Consider the following 13,439-nt stretch of genomic DNA (forward strand, 5'->3'; position numbering starts at 1 on the left):
GACAATCAGGAGAGTCTCTGCCTGGGGATGGGTGGAGCCTACGTGGGAGGGGTCTGAGAAGCAACAGGAGAGAAGCTTCTAGGGGACAGAAATGCTGTGTCAATTGCAGTGCTGGTTATACAGATGTAGACATCTGTCCTAACTCAAAATTTACACTGAGATCTATGCATTTTATATGTAATTATACCTCAATTTTTTTTTTTTTTTTTTTTTTTAAGAAACAACCTCCCTATCCCATCCCAGCCCACAGTAAGTTGAATTTGGCTGGGCAGTCCTGGATCCAGGGTCATTCTGAGGAAAACCTGGAGATCCAGTCAGCCTGGAACAGGCCTAGGAGGCACTGCCATCCCAGATAAGGCTCCCACCAAGCAGCCCCCAGTGGTGCTGCTTCCCTGCTGCCCACCCCTCAGTGACTCACACGTGGGCCAGAGAAGGGTGAGTATGAAGACAGGGCTGGGAGGAGGAGAGCAAGGTATGAGGATGAGAGACAGGGGTCAGTCCCAGGCCTTGGAGCTTGGGGTCTGACCTGAGACCAGGGCAGTTTCCAAGGAAGCAAAGAGGGCACAACACACAAGCGCCCCCACCCGCTCGGGCGGGGCAGAGCTTTCTCACTCAAGTACTTAAGCATTTCTGTAGGAGTGTTTTCTTTGTGTGTATTCTGCTGAAGCCCTGCAGATAAAGCTGGGGTGTCATTAGGTGTCTATAGCAGAAGAATCATCAAAAAGATTGAGATGTTTTCTAAGACAGATTATGGGCCTCGTTTCAACTCAGTAGTCATAGGAGACACTTCAGAACAAAGAAGCTCTCTTTGCTTTCTTACTTTCACATCTGCACAATATAAAATGTGTGCCTGCACAACAAATGCCATCTCATGTCTTGTAGCACTTTACAGTCATGTCTAGTAGGTTCACTGTCAGGCAGGGCACACACACTGCTGTGATGGGACACAGAGACTTTTATTGGATTTTTCCTCAGTAACCAACACACGCAGTCCCCCAGCCCAGGAGAGCTAAGGGTAAAACTGAAGTAGAGGAGTTAATATATTGCAAAGTTTAAGAGGCAAAGCTCTGAAGGTGACCGACTGGAAAACCAACTGATTCCAGTCTGCTGAGGGAACCTGAGCCTCTGCCTTGGCTGGGGCAGAACCACCCGCCCTCTGCTGGGGAGGGAGGGTGCTGGATGTGAGCCTGGGAGGAGAGCGTCCCTGCAGAGGCCATGGCCTCCGGGTCTGGCTGTCCAGCCCAGAGCAGGAAGGATAACACGCCCAATACTTCCTGGAGGCAGCACACGCCCTTCGTGAGGGGCTTGGTGTATGATCTGCTCTCCTCCCTCATGTAGGCAAACGGACTCGTCACCAGCACAAGGACTGACGCGGCAGAGACAAATAGCACAAATGACCGTCCTTACACCCTCTGTGCATTTTTTAGAAAATGACTGCCAAAGCGTTTGTCAATTAATGAATGGATTTTTAAAAACTTTTTTGTCTGTAAGAAACTATTTTGGTCCAGACAATATTCAGAGTAATTCCCCTATCACAAGCTTTCGTTTTTATTTTTCTCAATTTTATTTTTCAGATTTTGTCCACCAAGAACTCTCTAAATGATACCAATAATTACCTCATCCCAAAGTCAATATATAGGACCATAAAAATGCTAGATGGGAGCTGTTGCAGTTTTGGCAATCTATGCACAATTAAAATAAAGCTTATCTTACCTCACCAAAAGCACCTCTTCCGATTACTTTAATTATCTCGAAGTCTTCTCGATGAAGCTGCATTTCCTTCACCAGTTGTGTAAATGGTTTAGCTATAAATTTAAAAAAGTAAAATTAACAATTTACTCTAATAAGCTGATACTATATTAAAATTTAATTGACTGGGGTATTACACTAAGTTATACTTTTTTTAGAAAAAAATGTTTACTTTTTTTATCAGGGCCGGGCCTGTGGCGCAAGCGGTTAAGTGCGCGCGCTCCGCTGCGGCGGCTTGGGGTTTGCCAGTTCAGATCCTGGGCACGCACCAACTCACTGCTTAGCAAGCCATGCTGTGGTGGCGTCCCATATAAAGTGGAGGAAGATGGGCACGGATGTTAGCCAGGGCCAGTCTTCCTCAGCAAAAAAAAAAAAAAAAAAAGGAGGGTTGGCAGATGTTAGCACACGGCTGATCTCCTCACCAAAAAAAAAAGTTTACTGTTTATTTTTTATTTATTTATTTATTTTAAAGATTTTATTTATTTATTTTTCCTCCCAAAGCCCCAGTAGATAGTTGTATGTCATAGCTGCATATTCTTCTAGTTGCTGTATGTGGGACACGGCCTCAGCACGGCCAGAGAAGCAGTGTGTCGGCGCGCCCGGGATCCGAACCCGGGCCGCCAGCAGCGGAGCGCACGCACTTAACCGCTAAGCCACGGGGCCGGCCCAAAAGTTTACTTTTTAAATGAATATTTTCAAAATGTTTAATATCTGGAAAGTTTTGGAGAGTCAGTATTTATGCTAAATTAATGTGGATGTTTACCATGAGCACCTATACTTCAGTACCTGTTACAACAAATCCTGTCACAAGGAAGACCCCCTGGTACAAATCATTACAGCCAAGATCTACCTATTGAGCAGCGACTGTTGAGCGCGCCCCTGCCTGTTCCCGCGGCGAGGCTTGCTGTAACTGCCATGAAGAACACCGGCGGCCAGGGGACTGAGCTCTGAGCTTCACCTGTCGGCTCAGCCGGGCCACAGGGCAGCTGGGGGAACGTGACACATTCTCCAAGACTATGATGGATGCCCCGGACACCCAGAAGCATCCTTGACAATCACGTGGAGCCTCTCACAGTAACCTCAGTCAAGGACCTGGAGAAGTACTTCATACTGCTCTCTTGTGTTCCACACATCCACTCTTTGAGATTAATTCTATTACTACTCACATTTTAGAGAGAAGAAACTGAGCCAGGCTTCTGTGGAGAATGCACTAGGTTGAACAGTGTCACCTCAAATCATGTCCACCCGGAACCTGTGAATATGACCTTATTTGGAAGTGGGGTCTTTGCAGATGTAATCAAGTTAAGATGAGGACACCAACAGGAATGGGATGGGCTCTAAATCCAACATGACTGATGTCCTTATAAAAAGACGGAATTGGGACACAGAGGGAAAAAAGCCATGTGAAGATGGAAGCACAGACTGGAGTGATTCAGTTACAAGTCAAGGAGCACCAAGGCTTGCCCCCACCACCAGAAGCTGGCAGAGACAGGAAAGAATTCTTCCCTGGAGGCTTCAGAGGGAGCATGGCCCTGCTGACACCTCGACTGTGAACTTCTGGCCTCTGGAACTGTGAGAGAAAAAAAATCTCTGTTGTTTTAAGCCCCCCAGTTTGTGGTAATTTGTTCCAGCAGCCCAGGAAACGACTCCAGAGGGTGTGCGTAATTTCTTTCTAGGAACACAGAGCAAGTGGCAGAGCCAGGCCTGACGCCATGCAGGTCAACTCCACAAGCAGCATTCTCTTGACCACTGTCCACCCTGTCCTCAGTCTAGAACCCATTTAGTTAAATTACATCTCTTACATCTGTTCTTATTTTTGCCTTCAGGACTAAATCCATATATTTTATGCTAACTTTTATTCTATATACAGTAGCTCTTTTTCAAATCCTCCACTGCTACAGTTTTGCAAAATGTTCCCATTGGAGGAAACTGGGCAAAGGCTCTTTCTATATTATTTCTTACAACTACACGTGCATGTACAATAATCTCTCCCCCCACCCAAAAAACCTGCAATCTGACATTTTCTAGACTTCTAATTGACCTCCATATTATTAATCTAATTCTGTATTTTTTCTCCTAAAATATCTGCTTAGTACCACTAAACAGATCACCATGATCACCATGGTTCACTGATCCAAGAAACAATAGCTAGACTACCAGAAGGTTCTTGGTGCCTATCGATAGTGAATTACTACTAGCATCACTATGCCCATTAGCATAGAGATTAGGGAATAGAACACACAGGGCCTGAACTATTTTTTTAAAAAGGCCAAGCTAGGGGGCCGGCTCCGTGGTGTAGTGGTTAAGTCTGCATGCTCCACTTTGGCAGCCCGGGTTCATGGGTTCAGATCCCGGGCACGGACCTACACCGCTCATTAGCCATGCTGTGGCGGCAACCCACATACAAAAAAATAGAGGAATATTGGCACGGATGTTAGCTCAGGGCGAATCTTCCTCAGGGGAAGAAAAAAAAAAGGCCAGGCTAAAGAAAATTCTTGAGCTAGAACTTAAAAGTTCATCTTTGAACCATATGTAATATGGTTCTTTCAAATATCACCAAAAATAACCATTCCCTAAATTCCTAAGGGAAATACGTATTTCAAAGAACCACTGAAGACCATAAACTCTCTTAGTATCTTTTGGAGGAACCAAATGGTACCTTTCATTTTACCACGAAGAAAAACAATACCAACAAATCTGATATGTTCTATTTTACCACCAGAAGAGAGAGTATGGAAAAGAAATAAGGCCCATCAGTTATGAACGAGCTGTGCCACAAGCCACACTGGAGTGCACACTGTAGAAACACTCACTCTGGCAGTGGTTCAACACATCCTTCTGGACTCTTCTACAAAAACCCCAAGACTCACAAAACTTGCTAGCCACTGTTTTAAATGTGCAAACCCAACAGCAATATTCATGGAAATCAAAGAAAATTCCACCCATAACTGTACCATGAACCACTTGAACTCGTCCATGTTCCCATTCCAGTTCTTGCTTATAGACACGTTCTATGTTTGCACAGCTATATTTTGTACCCTGCTTTTATTTTACTTCTTATATTTTTCATGTTTTTATACTACTCAATTATCATTTTAACAGTTGCATAATGTTTCACTAAGTTGACACACCAACAAATTCAAATCGTGTGCCTACTGAACACACAGGTTAGACGTTTAATTTTTTAAATTATTTTCTTATGGTGAATAAATTTGCAGTGAACAATTTCATGCACACAGCTTTTTTACTATTTTAAATTAATTTTTAGGATGAAATTCCAGGACTCTCCAAAGGGCACTAACATTTTTTATGGTTCCTAAAATCTGCCCTCCAAACTGATATCTTCTGAGTCACACCACACGAGCTGCTGGTTTCACCACCACCCCTCCCCAACACCCTACACTGATGTCTCACCTTCCTCTGAAATTGATGTTCTTTGATGCCTGGGGAGGCTAAGGTTCTCCCATGTCCAGTTGTACAGGCTATTATGTTAATTATTCATTCATGACATTTGCTCATTGATCACATCTTGATCTTTTTTAATTGACTATATAAGTGCTTTATTTTGGCTTTGTCAGACATAACAGCATTATGCTATAGTAAACACCATTCCTCCATTCTGTTGCCTCTTTTCATCTGAATTATGTTATTTTTATTTTATAGAAATTATTAGTTTTAATAAAAGTATCATTTTTAATAAAACTGAATTCATTTTTCCTTTGTCATTTTATTATTAAGCCTTAGAAAGTTATCAACTCTTTAAAGATCTGATATTCAACCCTAATTTTTTCTCAACGGCTTTTTTAAACTAGTTAACCCATTATTTATGTGTTGTTTAGAGTATTTTGGAGCATAGTGTGAAATGCTAATCTTAATTGCTAGCCTGAACCACCTATATGTATTTATGTGTGCCATGATACATCACCTAGTTCTGTTTACTACTCCTGCACTTGGCAGGAGAAAGCCATGTGCACCGTGGGTCCCAGGGGAAAAGTCCAGCTTCCATCCAGGAGACTCACGTCCTAAATATGCCACTTGGTAGCTGTGCCATCTTAGAAAAGTCATTTGATCCTCTGTGACTAAATTTCCTCATCCATAAAATGGGCAAAAGGTCTCTCCCACCACCTCAGGGACCCATCAGCAGTGAGGAGTGAGGCAGAGAAGAGTGAATCAAGTACCTTGTGGCAAGGCTGTGACCTAAATGCCGTTCTCATCATCTTTTCTTTTCACATCAATTATCTTCGAGTTACCTGATCCTCCCTGTCAAGTCTTCCTCCTACTCTTTTGATAAAATGTATTTTGTTGCTTATTTATTTTACACAGTTCTGTACCAACCTCCCTGAAATGGATGGACATGGATTTATCAGGGCCACTCCGAGAACGATGGAAACACCCGAGATGAAAACTTGGAAAGATAAAGAAACTAAGAGAATCAAACAGGAAATCAACTATGTGAATGAAAGCTACTTTTTAAAAACAGAGGGCACTAAAAAGGATCCAGAAGGAAAAGTCTAAGGGAAAACTATATATATATATTTTTTTATTGACATTTTAATGGTTTCTAACATTGTGAAATTTTGGGTTGTACATTTTTGTTTGTCCATCACCATATATATGACTCCCTTCACCCCTTGTGCCCACCCCCAACCCCCCACCCCCACTGCCCCTGGTAACCACAGTTCAGTTTTCTCTGTCCATGTGTTGGTTTATATTTCACATATGAGTGAGATCATTCAGTGTTTGTCTTTCTCTTTCTTGCTTATTTCACTTAACATAATATGCTCCAGGCCCATCCATGTTGTTGCAAATGGGACGATTTTGTCTTTTTTTATGGCTGAGTAGTATTCCATTGTATATATATACCACATTTTCTTAATCCAATCGTCAGTCGAGGGACACTTAGGTTGCTTCCACTTCTTGGCTATGGTGAATAATGCTGCAATGAACATAGGGGTGCATAAGCCTCTTTGAATTGTTGAATTCAGGTGCGTTGGATAGATTCCCTAGTAGTGGGATGGCTGGATCATAGGGTATCTCTATTTTTAATTCTTTAAGGAATCTCCACACCGTTTTCCATAGAGGCTGCACCAGTTTGCATTCCCACCAGCTGTGTATGAGGGTTCCTGTTTCTCCACATCCTCTCCAACATTTGTTGTTTTTTGTCTTGGTGATTATAGCCATTCTAACGGGCGTGAGGTGGTATCTTAGTGTTGTTTTGATTTGCATTTCCCTGATGATTAGTGATGTTGAGCATCTTTTCATGTGCCTAGTGGCCATCTGTATATCTTCCTTGGAGAAGTGTCTGTTCATTTCCTCTGCCCATTTTTTGATCGGGTTGTTTGTTTTTTTGTTGTTCAGTTGCGTGAGTTCTTTATATATTATGGAGATCAACCCCTTGTCAGATGTATGTTTTGCAAATATTCTCTCCCAGCTGGTTGGTTGTCTGTTCATCTTGATTCTGGTTTCATTTGTCTTATAAAAGCTCTTTAATCTGATAAAGTCCCACTTGTTTATTTTTTCTTTAGTTTCCCTAGTCTGGGTAGGCATGTCATCCGAAAAGATTCCTTTAAAACCAATGTCAAATAGTGTGTTGCCTATATTTTCTTCTATGAGTTTTATAGTTTCAGGTCTCACCTTCAGGTCTTTGATCCATTTTGAGTTAATTTTTGTGAATGGCGATAGCACATGGTCCACTTTCATTCTTTTGCATGTGGCTGTCCAGAGGGAAAACTATATTTTAAAAAAATGCTAAATATTCTCAAACAGTTCTGAGGATATAGTAAAAATATTGTACTGGTGTGTAACAATTATTAAGACTGCATTAGCTAACACCAGAACAGAAGATCCGATCGCAGAAGCAGAGCACCCCACTAACCACACAGGTATTGAGGCCATGGAATCATTCTGACAGGAGGGGACTAAGAAAGATGGACAGGACTCAAACAGGTGAAAAGGAGAAAGAGTGACATTTCAAATGGGGTGTCAGTCAGTGTCAACACAAGAACAAAGTGACCCCGCCATCTGGACTGGGTAGAGTCAAGAGTCAGAAACCACACCAGTTATTTAAACAAAGAAAATTTAACACAAAGGACTGTTGTCTAAGTGACTGAAAAAGCAAAAAGGGAGCACTGTATTATCATGGAGACAGCAGGTGCAGGACACAGCTACTGCCCGTAGGTCAAGGGAACCAAAGGAAGAACCTGGGGTTTTTGAAACCTGGGCAAAGGGCTCGGTACAGCTGAAACCCCAACCTCTGAGGGTGGGCTGCTACGGCTGGGCCTGGGGTCTCTAAGCTCAGAGGCAGGCCCCAGGGAGCTGAGAGGGAGAGCTAGCCAGTTGATCCTGGGGTCTCTGCAAGTGTGGGGAAACACCAAACTGGGATCAGCAGCAGACTACCAGAAGGCACTTCACTGCCAACAGGGGAGGGTTGCTAGGATGTCACTCGAAGGAAGAGGAAGCAGGCAGGAGGCTGCAAGTCCCTTCTCCCTCCTCCAGGCCCCTCCAGTCTTTCAGCGCCCCCTTTAGGCAGAGCCCAACAGGGAGCAGGAGCAGAGTCCAAATGGGGTGATGCTGGGGTGAGGACATCCATGCTGGGGAACACAGTGAGAGCAGGGACAGGAGATTCGTTAAATACAGGAGGACTGATGGAATAAGTAAACAGTCGGGATAATGGGAGCCAGGCTCCTCACTGTCAGAGAAGGGAGTGAGGAATAAGGAAGAAGAAACCCAACAGCATTGGATTAGAAGTGGAGGCATCAGTATGAACTCATGGTTTTCAGTATACGTGGATACAGAAAAAAATACAGACATAAATGGGTGCGTACAGACATATAATCCTAGCTCTGTCTACTGAGAGGGCCCGGGGGTAGCAAGACCTCAATAACAATAAGCGTATTTAGTGCCAGATCTTGGTTTCTAAACACCATTCTCCAGCAAAGGAACTAGGGCTCCTCAGTCAATTCCAGAGCTGGGTCAGGCAAGTACAAGGTGAGCCTGGAACATCTTGTTGTGCCAGAAAGTAAGGAAGCGCTCAAAGAATGATGGTGAATCAAAATAAATACTATAGCCACACCCCATTAAATAAAAGAGGAAACCAGGAGTCCAAATGGAGATTAATAAATTAATAAATTTAAAAATCTCATGAGAAATGGGATATTTATATAGTTTCAAAGTACATCCAAACAAAATACTTACACAAAGGGAAAAAAGTGACTTTACAGTGAAATCTGGCAGACACTACCTAAATCAAGTGATCAGAGTGAACATCATCAGTTATGTGACAAAGTGAAATTGTGTATCACCCAATAGGACACAGTGAGAAAAACACAACGTCACTTCTATGATTTTCCTGCCCAAGTTATATAACCTAAATTTAGTCATAAGGAAACAGGGGGTAAACAAATTGAAGGAACATTCTACAAAATGACTGGCCTACAATGTCCAAATGTTTCCAAGTCATCCAAGTCAAGGAAAGACTAAGGAGCTGTTCACACTGACGGGAAGTGAGAAGAGGACGAGCGGACGCAGTGTGTGGTTCTGCACTGGATCCTCTGCAACAAAGGAGAATCAGACCACTGGTGACAGTGGGGTTTGAAGATGAGATGGCAGCAATATGTCAAAGATAAATTCCTGATTTTGGTGGTTACAAAGAATACTCCTATTTGCAGGAAATACACACTAAAGCATTTAAGGGTAATGGGGTATCCTGTGTGCAACTTACTCTCAAATCATTGGGGGAGTTATTTGTACTGTTATTTGCAACTTTTCTGTAAGTTTGAAACCATTTCAAAAATTTTTTTTAACATTTTCTTAAGATCATCTGTTGCTATTTGGAAAACAGGCTGCAGAGGGGCAAGTGTGGAAGTAGTGAGGGCTGAGGGTGCTGCCTCCCCACAAGAGATAACCTGGGGGCTTAGGAAATGACAATGATAGGGCCCTGGAGGTGAGGAGGAAAAGGCCACATTCAGGCCCTGCTCTGGAAGTAGAGTCGTCTGCCACACGGGGTGAAGCAAAGATAAGACTCAAGGATGACTGCTAGGTTAGCCTCGGCAACTCGATGAATGGGGTACCATTTACTCAAATGGGAAAGACCCAGGGGTAAGCAGGTTGGGGTGGGCAAGACAGCAGTGATGGAGTAATGGAACCAAAATACTTCACAGTCACTGCTACAAAGCCTAAGCTAGTGAAGAGATTTTTCTTGTAAGATTCTACTGCTGTTTCATATTTTCAAAAAGTTATCACTTCAGAACCACCAGCTGACATGGGGGTGGAGGATAGGTGAGGGATGGGGGGGTGGGGGAAGAGTCAGTCTATTGCTAGGAAACTGGAGATAGAACTTACTGGGAGGAAGCAGGGCATTAGCATTTTTTAAACCATTTTTCAGTCTGCCAATGTTACTTCGCCAACTTAATGTAGAGGTTGGGATGCTCTTCAGAATACAAAATGTTACAGGCAAAATTTTATGAATTATATCCACTAGGGTGCAACACAGCTTGTCACACACTTAAAACATTCAGGATGCAAAGCAAAACAACAACCAGAACACCATTAGGGATTCATTTTAAACATCATTTATACCAAGACTCTTAGAAGAAAGACAGTATAGATAGCTTGAAGAAAACAGGTCAGCCATAACGCTTGAAATAACGCTTGATTTTCATGGTGAAGATTGTGAAGTAAGGTCAAACATAACTATTATAAATTTTAGGAAGAGTTAAATTACCTCTCCTTCGCATTTCATCAACAAACACTAAAAGCTGCCGAGTCAGCAAATATTCGCTGGGCACCTACAATGCGCCAGCATCAGGACACTATACTAAGGACAGACAGGCACAACCACCCTTCAGCTCAGAAACGCGGGTCCCAGGCTGACCAGCTGGCCTCTGTGAGGCTCTGAGTTCCAGTGACGGCTGGGGGTTGACACCCACTCGGAGTCCTGCACCACACACACCGTTACTTGCAGCTGCAGCCATAGCATCTGGTCACCATCTCAGACCACTCCCCAATACCCACACCCCCTCAGTCAGTCACAAAGCCACCTTTTCCTGTCCTTCTGACGCAGACCATCATCACTCACCTGGGCTCCTGCCCCTTCAGCCCCACAGCATCATCTTTTCCAAAGCCAACATAATCACATGACTTCCCTGCTTATTGCATATCCAAGCCCTGCCCACCTCCCCTCCACCCCAGCTTCACCCCCCTTCACCCCCATGCTCCCCTCAATCCCACCATACCTGGCGTCTTTCAGCTGCTCAGGCCCTCAATCAACCCTGAATCTTCCTCAGTAGAGCCCTCAGCCTCTGCGCACCCCCACCCCCCGCCCCGCCACCGTCTGCTCCCACTCATCCTTGGTGTCCCTGAGGCAGGAGGCGGTCCCCGACTCCAGCCAGCTGACTAGGTCTGGAGCCTGCTAGTCCTTCAATAAGCAGGCCTCACAGCTGTACTCGCTCAATGCCGTCTTCCTCACTGGACTAGAAGGCCCAGGAAGGCAGGATCTACCTCCACCTGGTTAACCCCTGCTCCCCAAGCCCCTAGGCCATAAACACAGCTGACTGAATGACCATTCCCAATGATGAGACATCAGGAAAGGTTACCTTCTCTACAGGGAAGGTTTGCATTTTTTCCTAAAGTAAGAATATAGTCAACAACTTGGGATATTTTCCACCAAAAAAGACTGAATAAAGCTTTAGCCCTTAGATAGCTAAACTTTTATTAGAACAAATTTTTTCCTAATCTCTTCATTCTTCCACAACCCAAGATTGTCTCCTATAGAACTTCTCTTGATGCCCTAAAAAGCAATGAATTAATTAATCAATCAAGGGCAACACTGGCAAATATGAAATCCCATCTGTAAAGAAAAATTGGAGTCCAGCGTTCCCTTTAAACAGGAAAAAGCTTCACCAGGAAGAACTGGGGATGGAGGAGAATCTCGGACTGAAACAGACAGAAAATCATTGTGAAATGAGAAACTGATGGTTTGTTTATCAAGAGAGGAAATAGGATCAGACCGGCTGGAAGGAGTGCCCAGGAAGCGACAGTCTGAGGAAAGAGGACTGTGTCACAGGGCAGCAGCCCACAGGAAGGCAGACGGGAAGTCCCGCTTTGCCCCACTCCAGTACCCACCACGGCCTCCCTCTGGCCTTGACCAGCACTGCTCACCCCTATCTCTCAGTCTCTCTACTGTTTCAGCCTCAGCCACTCTGAGATCACACATTTGGAATTGGAAATGGCCGCAGAGATTATCCAGTTCAAACAGTAAATTTACTAGTGAAGAAACAGGAGCCCCAAAGGCCATGGGACATGCAGAGGACAGGAGGGACAGATCTCCTGCCTCCCAAGTGAACAGTTAGCTCCACTCCATGGCATGGTTCTCTGTTCCTAGGAAGTCCTTCCCTGGCAACTGCCAGCTACTGCTCTGGTCCCGTCAAAAGACGACATGACGGAGACCTGTTGCTGCCCAGAGTAATAAGCCCACAGCTGCCTGAATGCAGTGCAGGGGCAGCTCTGGAAGAGATCACTTGTAGGGGGAGAAGGGGCCAGAACAGGACCCCAGGAATCAGAAAGTGTGGCCACAGGCAGAACAATAAAGCAGATGAGGCATGAATTCAACCCCCGCTGAGCAACCATGACACAAATGCCCAGTGTGAATGTGAGAACAGGGCCAGGTTCTGATCTAGCAAGCGGCAGGAAAGGCAGACACTTCTTTACAAGTACCAGCTTAGAAGGGGTTTATAGTTCCAAAATGGCTTAAAATTTATTCTCACAGTTTGGGCTGCTGATACATCCACAAAAGATTAACACCTATCATAAATTTTTTGAAAAATGTGCTTAAATTACATTAATGGGTTTTGTTTTAATAACTAAAATGTTTTGTTAACAGAACACTATCCTTCATAGGGAGTCATTCACAAATCCTTCTCATTATGAATCACTAGTTTGAGAAAGTTGAATCTTATAAGTAGCCCTATTAACTCCCAAATCAAGTTCTCCAAATATGAACTTTTCCACATAGGCTGATAATTAGGAAGTACAACATTGTAAAGTGAACAAACTTTAAATTTTAACAACACAATTTAAGATTTTAGAGGACTGAAAAGGAAGCCCTATAGTAATACCCTGACTCAGAAGACAAGTAAGGTACGATTGAGTCAGTGAAAATCTGAGAAGCTGGGGTGGGGAAACTGGGTGGGGAGGCTGCACTGAGTCAACAGTATACCAGGAAAAATCTCATTCCAACAGACTGCTGTCATACGAAGGCCGGCTTGCCCCCCACCTCAGCCAACCTTGCTCAGACCTAGTTTTGGGACTGACTCTGGGGTCACCCAAGCATTCCTTCATCTTTGCCTCCACTGGATAGTTGATCGATTGCTTTTCTCAATTCATTTTCATTTGGTCCATCTTCCTTTGTTATTACTGAAATAAAATCCTATTGGCTCATTGCTGTGTATACTTGTAAGTGTCTGTCTTCCTGCCTGAGAGTGGCATGTCCCATTGGAAGCGCCCAATCAAGAAAGCAGCGACCCCAAGACAGCAAGTCTCCCCAACGAGCTGCCACGGCACTGTCCTCTGGGACTCCTTTGTCAAAGCAAAAAGCCTATGCAAAGTGAGTGACCTTCACAACATATGTCTCTTTTCTAAAGCCAGCTCCCTTGCTGATGTGAACAGAAATATATGTTTAAGCTAAAAAAAAA

The 13,439-nt window shown here is 43.9% G+C and overlaps 1 protein-coding gene across 1 annotated transcript in view; it reads right to left on the reverse strand.

The window, feature by feature from the left end:
* The window catches only part of CDC42BPB (CDC42 binding protein kinase beta), a 119,590-nt gene that overhangs the window by 76,038 nt on the left and 30,113 nt on the right, over positions 1-13,439 (reverse strand). Inside the window, 1 exon segment of the mRNA XM_058567759.1 lies at positions 1,714-1,805. Within this exon segment, the coding sequence (XP_058423742.1) occupies positions 1,714-1,805 (92 nt within the window).

This window comes from Diceros bicornis, chromosome 24, assembly GCF_020826845.1.
Source record: "Diceros bicornis minor isolate mBicDic1 chromosome 24, mDicBic1.mat.cur, whole genome shotgun sequence".
Classification (NCBI taxonomy): Eukaryota; Metazoa; Chordata; class Mammalia; order Perissodactyla; family Rhinocerotidae; genus Diceros; species Diceros bicornis.